A 13,874-nucleotide genomic window follows, 5' to 3' on the forward strand; every position below is an offset into this window, starting at 1 on the left:
AAATTCATAGAGACAGAAGTAGGTTAGAGATTACCAGTGGCTGGGGAAAGGAGGCCTGGGGAGCTACTGCTCCATGGGTACAGGATTTCTATTTAGTTATTAAATTTTATATTTAAAAAGTATGAAAAAAAAACAAGAAAAGAAAACTTAAAAAATTCTCTGCATCCCAGGCTTATAAAAGTCAAATCACAAAAATGAAAATAAGTAAACTCCGAATTAAAAATAAAGAAAAACAAGACAAAACATCGTGTAAATCTTGGATTTTACCTGCAATGCCAAGCGCCCAGGGAAACCAGCCCTCTACCTGAAGAGGAGCTGCCGAGGCCCCACCCTCACCATACCCCAGGCCTCCACGGGTGGGGGGCCCAGGTCCGCCTGACCCTCCTCACTCAGCTGCGGGGCCCTGGCTCACAGGAGGCAACACAACTCAGAAAAGCGGCGAGGACACCGCTGGCAGTCGGCAGTGTCCTGGCAAAAGAGCTCTGGAGCGAGTGCACTGGCACAACGGATGGACAAGAATGTGCCTGGGCTTGGAATATTTCGTTGGTAACAGACACCATCAGGAGATAGAAATAGGGTAAGATATTGGGTAATTGGAACTGAAGGGATACAGACTGTGCAACAGGACTGAATATAAAATCTCAGAAATGGACAGCACAATATTACCTACCTGTAATACAATTATGTTAAAACACTGAATGAAGCTGCATGTGAGAATGATAGAGGGAGGAGGGCTGGGGCATAAATGAAATCACAAAGAAAGATAGATGATAAAGACTGAGATGGTGCAATCTAGGAATGCCTAGAGTTTATAATGATAGTGACTAAATGTACAAATTTAAAAAACGCTTTTGCATAAGGAAGAACAAAAGAATGTCATTACTGCAGTGTGCTGAAAATAGATTATAATTCATATTTTAAAATTTCAACTTATGTGTGAGACTAAAGCAAAAAATGTTTATTTGGTACAAATTTGTACTTGACTAGTGCATCTCCTAATATAACTTATGTAGATAGTTGGTTGAACACCTTAAGTACATGGAACTTTGTATAAGACATGAGATTTTGTTGGTTTATCCAGGTGATGCCCTGATGAATCCCAGAGTGATCTGATCAGTGAGTGGAAAAGTATTTGCAAAGTCCCCTTCGGGGAATGGTGAGAATGGGGGAAAACTCAACTTCCCCAATTTGAATTCCTGATATTCTCACAAGCAGTGTGGACAACCAAAGCTATAGGCTGAGCCCCTAGTTTTGGGGTTTGTTCCTATGAAACTTAACCCCACAGGGGATAGGTCAAGCCTACTTAAAATTAGGCCTAAAAGTCACCCCCAAGAGAACCTCTTTTGTTGCTCAAATGTGGCCTCTCTCTCCAGCCAACACAGCAAGCAGACTCAACACCCTCCCCCTGTCTACGTGGGACATGACTACCAGGGGTGTGGATCTTCCGGCAACGTGGGACAGAAATCCCAGAATGAGCTGAGATTCAGCATCAAGGGATTGAGAAAAATTCTAGAATGAGCTGAGACCCAGCATCAAGGGATTGAGAAAACCTTCTTGACCAAAAGGGGGAAGAGTGAAATGAGACAAAGTGTCAATGGCTGAGAGATTCCAAACAGAGTCGAGAGGTTATCCTGGAGGTTATTCTTATGCATTAACCAAGACATAATGGAGAGGCTGGAGGGAACTGCCTGAAAATGTAGAGCTGTGTTCCAGTAGCCATGTTTCTTGATGATGATTGTATAATGATATAGCTTTCACAATGTGACTGTGTGATTGTGAAAACCTTGTGTCTGATGCTCCTTTTATCTACCTTGTCAACAGATGAGAGGAACATATGGAAGAAAAATAAATAATAGGGGGAACAAATGTTAAAATAAATTGAGTTTGATCAATGAAAGCGAGGGGTAAGGGGTATGATAGGTATAATCTTTTTTTTTCTTTTCTTTCCTGTGTTCATTTTATCTTTTTCTATTGTCTTTTTATTTCTTTTTCTGAATGAATGCAAATGTTCTAAGAAATGATGAATATACAACTAAGTGATGATATTGTGAATCACTGATTATGTATGTTGATGTTTTATTTTGTTTCTTAATTTTTTAATTAATAAATAAATTTTTAAAAAATAATAAATTCAGTTTGAAATGCTAGTGATAAATGAAGGTAAGGGGTATGGTATGTAAATTTTTTTTTCCTGTTTTTGTTTTATATTTCTGTTGTCTTTTTATTTCTTTCTCTGAATTGATGCAAATGTTCTGGGAAATGAGCATGTTGATGAATATGCAACTATGTGATGATATTGTGAATTGCTGAGTGTATGTGTTCGGAATGTTTGTGTTTCTTTCTTGTAATTTCTTTTTAATTAATAAAAAAATAAAAAATTAAAAGAAAAGAACGTGCCTGGGCCCTACCCCACTCACCATTGTCAAAGTCGATGAACTTGGTGATCTTGTGCCACGTGCGGTAGTAGAAATGCCGGACCTGCTCTTTGTTCTTGACCATGCTCGCAGGCTTGCCTTTCTTCTTGTACTTCAGGGCAATGTTGTTCTGGATCGCTTCAAAGTCCTTCCCGTGCTAGAAGGTAAAGACGGCATTAGAAGCTCAGGGGCTGACACAGCATGGCTTCCTGGGGACGTGGAAGCTCTCCACGAAAGGGAGAGCCAGGCGCCCTTCACGAACCTGCAGGAGCCTCTGCTCCACCTCCCAAGATCTTAGGTTTTCCTTAGGTTTTTAACAGGATTAACAGAAAAGCAACAACAGAAACTCAGGAGCAGAGCTGGAAGGGCAAACAGAGCAGAGATCTCAGAGCAGAGAAACGTAGCACTTAACACGTGGACAAACTGCTTGATTTCTAGAGTTCTCTCAAGACCATGAAATGAGACTCCTCTTGAAGAGAATTACTGGAAGACAGGAGAACATGTCAGGGACCAGGGTGCACCCAGGTGGCATCTTAAAAGAAAAGAAGAAACATACTCTGGTTTGATAAGCAAAACGTATTCTCCATCCTAAGAGGGCAATGTGAGCATTCAGAAAGAGAATCACACAGAACATGCAGGTCCACCCCCACTTCAAGGACTCAGTGCAGAAGGACCTTAGCTTTTCAGAACAAAATTTGTGTTCCAGAGAACATATTCACCCTCAGCACTGCTACGAAGAGAACCAACTGCTGGATAATCTTATCAAAGCCAAGCCAATAAGAACAACCAGAAGGACCTGGAGGCATATTAGTGTCCAGGTCTCAGTTTCTACATGTCATTTTCCAAAAGGACCCAGGGCTCCTTGGAGACGTGGCTGATTGCAGGGCTGGCGCAGGGAAGAACAGTACGTCTGGAACATTTTATGGTACCAGGAAGTATGGAAGTACTTAAAGAATGGAAGGAACTTTCTAAAAGGACATAGGAGCCCTCCAGAAGAGGGTCTCAATCACCAAATCTGAGACAACCTGGGTAACAAAAACACAGTATGAATGGGTTATGAACCACACAAATATCCACAAGGCCATGCTGATATAGATAAATGACGAGGAGCAGGGCAACCTTTTCCTTACACAGAATTTCCAATTAAGCAATGCAAAAAAAAATAATGGAAGCAGGGGGTCATCGTTAGGCGAACACCAGGACGGTAAGTGGTGAATTAGAAATGGCTGCTACAAGTAGTAGGAGCAAAAATGAGCAGAAACAGGATATTTGTACAGTCTCAAGAAAAAGAAATAACTTGACAGTGGCGACACCCAGCAGACACCACCTGAATCACATGGTTCAGGTTAGAGCCCCTGGGAATGAGATGTCACCCCTGTGCCACCTACCCAATGGATGAAGCAGGGGGCACCCTGCACCATTTCTGGGGTGCTCTTGGCAAACACACGCAATCCAAGTCTACTCCCAAGGAAGCTGAAATTAGCCTGACTCTCTACAAAGCACTAGTCAGGATTCTTCAAAAATGTCAAGATCATGAAAGAAAGGGGACTAAAAGACCGGTGAGCTGTTCCAGACGGGAGAAAACTAAGGAGACAGAACGACCAGATGTGACTGGGTCCTGGGTGTACATTGAGCTGGGTAAGGACATTATGGGAATGAGGCCCACAGACCAGCAGCACTGCCTCCCTGCCATACACCAGCTTTGGGTCATACTGAGGCTATGGCCGCGTTTGAGGAAGTGAGGTACAGGGTAGATGGTAGCCCTCGGGTTGTTTTTCTAAGTTGAAGTCTACAATTATTTCAAAATGAAAAGTTAAAAAAGAACAACAAAAAAAACCCTGGCTCATTGTTTTTTTTTAAAAAAAAAAAGGTAATGGCAGGCAAAGCTGAAGTAAGGGAAAACCATACAGAAGTGAAGATACACATTTCCAAGACTAATAATGGAAAACCTGTGGTATTTATATGGTGGTTACAGAGATGGAAAGCAGCAGCACAGTGCCCAGCTGGACTGGTAGTTGGACTGGAAGGAGATTAGAAGGGACAGGCAGGGACAGAAGAAGGAGCCTTCAACAATTACTGACTCAGTGAAGAATGGGAATAGGCTGCTGGCAGTTCAGTCGTGGGTTTAGGGCAGGAATCAAGAATTATAAGACAAAATGTCACAGATATCAAAAGGGAAGATGAAGAAGCATGCCAGCTGAAAAAGCAGCAGGGAGAACGAGAGGGCTAGTCCAACAAGACTAAACCACCTGAAGAAAGACAAAGGGCAGGTCGGTAAGCAGGAATTCCTCCCCTACTACTTTAAAATGACAACCACGTCCACCACATGGTCTTCCGCATCTGTGTAGCCAGGGCCCCTGGCAGAGCCCAGTTTTCTCCAAGAAGAAAGGTCCACTGATGTGCTGAGATATCTCAGGAACTCCAAGATATCTATACCAGCCAACCAGCCAACCGTTTAAGGGTGGCACAACTTGGGGATGTCTTCTGCACAAAAACAGCTCTATGCTTTATTTTGAAACCCTCAAAGGGAAGACAAAGAGCATGCTAGCATTTGCTCAAATGTGACAGGAGCCCCGTGAGCACTCTTGGTTCTGCCCACAGACAACGATGTCAAACAGCACCAAAGCATTTGTCTGTTGTCCAGCCAACACAGGCAGAAGGTGGAGTCTAGAATGCTCTAGAGTTGGTGCTGAACCCCAGCTCTCTGCCTACATTTACAAAGGTCTCCTTTCCTAATCTCTCTATAAATGCTTCATGGTTTAAGTTCTGAAGGCATGTTCTTTAACAAACCTTGTTTCCAGTCTTGGCAAGACTTTTCCATCACCCAACTGATCAGCTCTTAAAAAAACAGGACTCTGGGCCGCGGTGGCTCAGCGGGCAAGAGTGCTTGCCTGCTATGCCGGAGGACCCCGGTTCGATTCCCGGCCCCAGCCCATGTAAAAAAAAAAAAACAAACAAACAAACAAAATATAATAAAACAAGAAAATGTTTAAAGATGTTTCCCTTTCTTCCTCCCTTCCTTCCTTCTATCCTTCCTTCCTTCTCTGTCTTTCCTTCCCTTCCTCCCTCTCTTAAAAAAAAAAAAAAAAAAAAAAAACAGGACTCTCTGACTTAGTCACCTACTCCTGATGCTGTCTCCCAAAGCATCATCCCAAAAATGGACTGCACAGAGATGTTCACTGTAGCGTTATTTAAAACAACTGAATCAGGAAGGGACTTAACAGCAATACAAGTATGGTTACAAGAGCTGGGATCGGCAAACTTTCTGCATGAAGGACCAGAGGGTAAATATTTTAGGCTTTGAGGCCACATGGTCTCTGTCACAACTACCCAACTCTGCCACTATAGCACAAAATTGGCCCTAGATATTATATGAACAAATGAACATGGCTGGGTTCCAAAAACAGGCTGTGAGCATGCAGGACATAGTTTGCCAAAACCTGAAACAGAATATTTGCAAGTGTTAAAAAAAACACTGAATAATTTGAGACAAATCATCAAGGGATATCAATTGAAATGCTTAAGGTCTCAGAAAACTGTTGAGGCATTGGTTTTCTCTGAGAGCTTGTTCTGGACCAGCAGGAGATGGGTTGACAAGTTTGCTCTACCTATATAACTGTTGACCTCAGGTAATGAACTTACTTCTTAATTCCTCTGCCTCAATTTTTTGTTTTAGGAGTTTCATAAAGATTCAATGAGCAATTAGCCTAGGAATTCCTAATACACGGAAAAGCTGTCTAAAGGCATGTATCTATTGGTTCCATGGTCTAGCATGTTCTATCCTGGAGGATGTTCAGCACACACTTGGAAGAATTCTGAAGGTCTCTAGGAGATCAAGTCCAGGAGGTCACCTAGCCCAGTATCAATTTGCTCTCTAGGAATCTGGTTTCTCTAGGACAGAATATAACTTACACTTTGACCTTTCCAGAAACAAGCCTTTTTCATGATTACTGAACTTACTCCTTCTGGAAAATTTTTCTGTTTTAACAGGTTAGTATCTTGACAAATTTTGTGCCTACTTGAACTATTATTTTTTCTTTATCCTTTGTAGTTCAAAACTAGTGCATAAAAAGACCTGGACAACCAACAAGGAGGAGACCCTTAGGCTCATGGTGTGGCCCTCACATTTGGCTATTTTCTGTTTACTACGAAGCATCTGAGGGAGATTACCACTACCTTTGCCATTGGGGGCCTTACAGTGGGTTCTAGGGCGTTCTTCCTGCCTCGGCCTGACCCAGTGACATGTCATAGTTTTGTCCAGTAAACAGGCCATTTTTCTTTCAAGTTAATAGTTTGTTGGCCTGCCATATGTGCCAGTTTTGCGTGCAACCTTGTGAATCCTCTAACCTGTATAATCCAGCTGCTTATTTGAGCTACTCTTAATGGCTTCACCCATTGACCAAATAAAAATTTGTATCCATGCGGAAAAAAAAACAAACAAAAAAACACTGAGTGAAAGGGATATGAAACACCATGAAAATGCATTTGGCATGAAGTAAAACAGGACAGTTCACTACAGTTACAGAGATCCTTTAAAAAGCCCAAAGTGGAAGGATGCCTGCCCAAAGAAGCAGGGTGATCGGACTGGGTGGTGGGATTAGGGGAGGGTCTTCCCTCTGACTTTTGTTTTAATCCATGTTGGCCTTAGTGCTTCTTGGGGTTGAGAGCACTTCTCTAACCGATGTGGCAAGCGTCCCCTTGCCCACCCAGGGGCCCTCCCTCTCAAATCAGCCCTTCAGCACTCTTCACTCAAGAATATACTCCAGAAACAATGGGCAATGATCTTGGGAAACAATAAATGTTGCACCAAAAACACTTCCTAACAGCCACCTTGCTGGTAACAGTTTCTAAAGTTCCAGTGAGGCAGTGAAAGGCCAAGGCTGGAGGCTGAGACTGGGCCCTGGGGGGCTTCCCCACCTCTGTCTCGGCCACCGTAGGGTCTCCGCGTCAGAACCTACTGCGCTCATAGCCCCATGATAAAAATGCAGGCAAGAGAAATGGAAGGAGAGAAACAGATCCCTTCATCTCCCCTCAAGTCACTCACCTCATAGAGGCCCTCGAAGAAGGTGTTCTTGTCCTCGGTGCTCCAAGACTCCCACTGCCGCCGGACCTTTTTGCCTTCCTCCTTCTCACCGGCCGCCGGACCTAAGTTCCTGGATGATGAGCGCGAGCTTCCTGCGGGTGCGGCGGAGGTGACGCCAGGCCCATTTCCTGCTGCCGATCCACCACTGTCAGCTCCTTCAAGAGAAAGGACCATGCAGTGATCTGTCCCCAACAAGCTGGAGAGGTGGGCAGAATACAGCAAGGAGAAGAAGCTTGGGGAGGCTCCTCAGCTGGTGACAGGACTCTGACGGTTCAGTGAGGCTGTTTGGGCTGCCGGAACCTGGCCTGGTGAATCTTAAAACAGTTTCACAGTGAGAAGGAGGAGAGAGGGGCAGAACGGTGTCAAATGGCATGATGAGAGTACAGCATATGCTGCACCGTCCACACTGGAGGCACTGACATTTCGTCCCCACCTGAGGCCAGAGCTGCACATCACATTTAATGCCATATCTTTTCCAAATGAGGTTTCAGTTCAAATAATTCTTAGTATCTTTTCAAAAGACAAGCTGAAATTCAAACTCAAGAAAACATTCAATTCTGTATAAAAGGCACTGCATTTCCTTTAGATATAATTAATATTTCAAAATATGAGTCTTTTGATGTCTCACGATCTTAAACATCCCAAAATTCCTTATTCTTGATGAATTTCTACCAAAAAAATCTGAAGTTCTGAGAGTAACCTGATAACCTCACAAATTCTCCTAAAGCATTGATTCCTCATGTCAAGCCACTCCACTTAAAACCATGCTAAAAATACAAAAAAAAAAAAGGAAACAGGAGAGGCCCTGGCAACCAGTGACAATCCCGTGAGGCAGAAGGTAATAAATAAGAATTATAGATCACAGATAAAAATTCTTATGACTGAACCCGATCCTCTCCCCAAGCTCAGGTCCTTCCTCCTAGAAAGAACAGGAAATCCCACCATGTTACCCCAACAGACAGTATTCTCTTTCCACGTAGATGCAGGGTCACAGAAGGGTAAGAAACCTTCAAACTCTGAAACAATCATACAACAAAGACAAAAATAGGATAATAAAAAAGTGCTATAAAAAGCAAAAGTCCAACGAATATGGGTTATTGTTAAAATGCTTTCCTAACGGAATAGTCAGGGGCTTTTTCCATACAAAACCCACTTCCTGGTGGATCTAGGTGGGGTGTGCCCCAGCAGACAGCAGCCTCAGGACCCAGTTCCCTCTTCCCCAAGGGAAGTCTGCCTCCAGTGAGGGGAGGAAAGACAAGCCTTCTCACAGAAGACCATGACAAATAAAAGAAATGGAAAGTTGAAAGTCTGTTAATCCATGCACACTTGCAAAAACTACATCTGGGGCTACTTGGGGGATGTGGATGAGAGGCGAACTCACTCTTCACTCTTCTACCTCCCGTTCCTCTGAAACTGCGCTGCAAGTCTGTATCACTTCTGCAAAATAAGTAGTACTTGAAAATGGTCAGCCCCATCAGCAGCTACTACAAGTAGGATACACCAGAAAACTTGCTTAGCTAAGTTACTCTTCCTACTTGGAAAGTTGATACCTTTTGACAGCTGGCTAACTTTGAGGCAACGCAACCAGATTCACAGAAATCTCAACTTTATTAGAGGTGTGCTGTCTGACTCAGTAATTAATACTCATTAACTCAAGTCAAATGAAATTAAAAACTCAGTTTCTCAGTTATACTTGTCACACTTCGGGTACTCAATGACCACGTGTGGCTGGCGGCTCCCAGCTCCCACAGTGGACAGCAGACACCCCCATCTCTGAAGTATTTCCACTTCCAGCACTCAACACTCAACACGCTATCACCAAATGGATGATCTTCCCTTCCCAGCCTACTTTCCAGGTACCCCATTCCCATCTATCATGGATGCCAACAACGGCCCTTGCACACTTTCTGGGCTATAAAGTGGGGTAAGGGAGGACTCAATCCATTATTTGACTCTGTCCATTTCCCACCAAAGTAAACCTAAAACATGACCTAATTAACAAACTTCCTAGTGCTTCTCGAGATGCCTTCCATAGGTGTGGCAACTTCAGAACATGCTTCCAGGAATAATTGTGTTGTCCTACCGCTAGGAGGTCAGGGGTGATTTTGCTCCAATAGGAAAACCAGGCTGGGGACGCCCTCTAACCCTTGAACACGTCACTTTAAATGCAAGATTGCGGTCCTCTGGAGCCCGGAACTCCTCGAATGGAGCCAGATGAGGGAGGGCTGCCTGTCCACCTCTGCACCACTAACAAAGGATTTTAGTGTCATTTTCGAGTTCTTGAGAAACACCCAAGCTCCCTCTTTTCAAAAGAATTGCACTGCTAACAAGCCCTACCACTACAGTTCAGGTTTACTTCTACCAGCCCATGCTGGTATTAGATATAGAGACATTTAAAATTTTCTATAATCCAGATGTCTAGCTAAATTTTGTGAGATTTTAATAAAGAAGACACAGTGCTAGGGATCCAAAACAAGGGAGCAAACACTAAAGGAAAACAGACGCTCAGCCTTCCTGAGAGGGACAGGCCTCAGAGGGAGACAGCAGGACAAATGGTGAACATGAAAGAAAGTGCAACAGTGAAAGTGGCTCCCGCGAGGTTCACGAAGGAGCAAACCACACACCTCAGAGCACAGAGCCACTCCTACTCATGTGCCAAGCCTCTTTCTGATGTTTCAAAAGTGATACATCCTCAGTAGAGGAAAATAAAGCAACATGAATGTCCAAGAGAGGATACAAATCACCTCAAACAACGATTCCTAACACTGACTACACATCATCCTACACCTTGACTGGTTTGGGGGTCCTTTTTTTTATCTTTTGTTTCTGACATTTTATTCAATATACTGTCCTCAAGGATCATTCACCTAGTTGCATGCCTCACAACTTCATTCCTTCTTGCAGTGACTCAGTAGCCGGCTGTATGTAAACACCACAGCTCCCCCTTTCATTTCTCAGTCATTGCACCTTTAGGCCACCTCAATCCACTGTGATCTTGACTGGTTTTTAAAAGTAGAATCACAAAACTTCAGAGTAAAAATAAAACGTGGTTTCTATTACATCCCCAAAACCTATGAGGAAGCAGCTTCATCACTTTGCTTCTGGCTCACCCAACAACCCCAGTTCAAGCAGAGTCAAACACTGAGAGTGGGATCCAAGAGACCTGGTCTAACGGGATGAGGATCACTGAGAACCTGCTCTCTCCAAAAGATGATGACTGAAGACGGAACGGCGGGAAGTGAGTAAGAAGGGCGCAGGGAGCAGAAAGGCGAGAACTCGGAAGAGATTTAGGCACTTTCAAACATGACAGGTAAGCATGGGGGTTTTCTCTGGGGGTGGGAGTGGGTGTGAGAAGCACAACAAAAAGTAGAGGGTCAGAGTCAAAGCTCCACTCGAGCTCTGAAACCACAGAGGGCCTCAGCAACAGCTTCTGTGACGAGCAGTCGGTATCCCAGAAACCTGAAAGGAATTACACACATAGGACAGCGACAGTGAGCTCGCTGATACTCAACGAAAGCTCAGGAGCCCACGGGGCACAAGCGGGGCTCTCTGCTCCCCAGCCCCAAGGCTGTCTGTACCCTCACTTGCCTCAGGTCAGCATCTCTGAAACCTGGAGAGCAAATCCTCCAAACAGAGCCCACTCTTCCCTCCCCACCCACAATAAGGGTTGTAATTATCTGGCTGCCCAAATGCCACCTTACTTCTCCCCCATCCCATTTCCACAGCAATTTTCCCAGGCCAGCTCTGCTCTGTTCTCTAAAATCACCCACCACAGCGTGCACTGGAGAGATGTGGCCACGTGGCCTTGAACCCCTTCCATGGCTGCTCTTCCCTCTGCGACGGACCCCCAGTCAAGCATGAAGTCTCCCCTTCACTGTCAGCCTCCTCTGCACTGGCTTGGAAGCCCACTAATCACACCATGCCCAGTCTACTGCTTACCACCACCTTTGGAAGAGAAATTACCCCATTTCTCACCTGGGGCAGAGGAGGCCCTTGTTCACTGAGGGGTAGTTGCTTAGTATCCAGCTGGGCCTGGGAATAATAATTTCCCTAATGACAATAATGTGCACTTAGGTAGTGCTTTTAAAACATATTCAAACTTATCACTTCATCTTGTCCTCATAAAATGGAATTATGATCTCTACTTTAGAAATGGGAAACTGAGGTTCTAAGAGCATAAAAGCCCAAGGCCGTCAGCCAGCAAAACCCAAGGCACAGCCCAATCGTCTAGTTGGAAGCCAGGGGTTTTCTTTTCCATCACACTGTCTAAACACTCCCAGTGCTGACAGGGTGTGCCATTCTGATGTGCTGTGGTCCACACAACATCATGGTGGCTGCCTCTAGTGTCACAGCCACCTCTTTACTCATATTACGTGCTGAACCAAAAGAAACACAGCATTTTAGTGTGGGGGAAAACTTGACCTGAAATCCACAGCTGTTTGTGATGGATGAGGAAACTAAGGAGGTTAAACAACTTGCCCAAAGACACATGTGGCAGGTATTAGAAATCTTTAGAGAATTCCTACCTCTCTAAAATAGCTGTGTGACTTAATTCAGGTGAGATGTGGAAGATGTAACTGCCACCTGCTATACTACATATAGTTAGCTCATTGTCTGGGAGTTTTCTTTTGAAGTTTAGTGAACTTCCTTCCAAGTGTTAGGAACATTAAAATCTCAAGAATGACAGAAAAACAACCCAATGCTACACCTCCAGTAACTCCTTTGGGGACAAAAGGAATCTGTAATGGCAAGTGAGGCCCCCATATGGAGTCTGCTCCTGGCTAGAAAGACATTTTCAAGTTCAGTCAATAAAAGTGCATCTCCAGGCATGGAGATTTCCAACCACCAGCATGGGAAAGTTGAGTTGAGGCCGGCTGGTCTCGGTATAGAATGACAGGGTCCTTCAGAGCAGGCTGTGGAGGGCACAAACTGCCAAGTCCCCACACGTGTGCCTCAGTTCACAACGCACCACAAGTCAAGAGGCAAAAAGTCCATGGTCTCCCTAGGAAGCTCTTGGCTCATAGCACACGGCATTTATGGCACATGCCGGCACGACGAGGTGTACTTTCAGAGCCATCATGGTCACACAGGGGAGAAGACTGAGTGACTTCAAGAAGTCCATTCCAACCAAACTGTCACCTCAAAACACTACTCCCAAAGCCTTCTAACCAGTCCATCCCACCACCATGCACACACACAACCGCCAATTCAATTTCCTAAAGCCACTCCCTTCCACATGGCAGATAGTCTATAATAAATGTGGATGTCTCCTGATCACTCACCATTCAGTCTCCAGCGTCTTCAGACTCAGTGCCCATGAGAGCCCCTCATCCTCCCTTCAGGATGTCCAGCCTTGGTGGTGTCTTCTTCAGTCACATCCCTGCGACACCTCCTGGTCCATCTGTGCTTCCTGACAACCCCCAATGCCGCCCTCTCGGCGAGCATAGCCTCTCTGCCTCATATCCAGCCCTCAGCACCCAAAGGCCCTGCATCCTCCCGCACACTCACACAAGGGTGGGCCTCCAGCCCCGAAGAGCTCTCCTCCACAAATACGTGAGAAAAACACAACTGAAATCCCACTGTCTCTATAAAAAATTATGCCCTCTTTATCAAATAATGTGAAGAATTTCAATTGTTTCATATAGAAAATTCTTGCTATCCCAACTAAACCACAAGCTCCTCGAGGGCAAGGGAGTAGGTCTTTTCTTTGGCATTTCTCACCTTGTTGTTCAGGGCTAAGAACACCGCAGTTACTGCGATAAAGTGCTTCTCTACACCCCTGTCCATGTGGGTGCTGATTCATACCTCTGTAGCTCTGCTTTCTCAAGTCATTCCTGTTTTATCTTTCCATCTTCCTATAACCCCAAATAAGACACAACACACTACACAAAATTAAAATCCTAAATCCCTATTCTTTGTTGACAAAAGACAATTCCACAAAGACAACCAGAGACCACAGAAACTACATTAGTATTGAAAATAAAAGTAAATAACATATTTGAGAATTAGCTCAGCCCTCAAGTCACTATTCAGATATTAGTCAGTGCTCATTTGCATGTGCGTATACTGATCTGTATCTCTGATGAGATGAAAATGCAATTTGTAAAACACTGAACCTGATAATTCACCTAGAACCTTTTGCTTGCAGATACTTTCCTCTATCCTGCACAACTCCCACCCTGACTGGTCTGGAAGTAACCTGGGCCACAGTGCCCTGACCTGCTAAGGACCAGGGGTTCTGGGTCACATAGGGGGACCGCATGTCTGCATTGATGTATCGGTTTCCACAATCACTGACAGTCTGTAGGAATGCCACCTCCCAGCCACATTTTCCCCAGGAGGTCTGAGGATTTGTAGCCTAACACTACACTGTTGCC

General features: G+C 44.5%; 1 protein-coding gene across 3 annotated transcripts in view; it reads right to left on the bottom strand.

The window, feature by feature from the left end:
• Nucleotides 1–13,874, bottom strand: part of CRAMP1 (cramped chromatin regulator 1) — an 80,038-nt gene that overhangs the window by 59,876 nt on the left and 6,288 nt on the right. For all 3 annotated transcript variants that reach the window (XM_077142254.1, XM_077142251.1, XM_077142252.1), the window contains 2 exons: nucleotides 7,459–7,652; nucleotides 2,418–2,571 (listed from right to left, as the gene is read on the bottom strand). In XM_077142254.1, coding sequence (XP_076998369.1) covers nucleotides 2,418–2,571; nucleotides 7,459–7,652 — 348 coding nt within the window. The remainder of the gene's footprint in view (nucleotides 1–2,417; nucleotides 2,572–7,458; nucleotides 7,653–13,874) is intronic.

The sequence above is a fragment of the Tamandua tetradactyla genome, chromosome 23, assembly GCF_023851605.1.
Source record: "Tamandua tetradactyla isolate mTamTet1 chromosome 23, mTamTet1.pri, whole genome shotgun sequence".
NCBI lineage: Eukaryota > Metazoa > Chordata > Mammalia > Pilosa > Myrmecophagidae > Tamandua > Tamandua tetradactyla.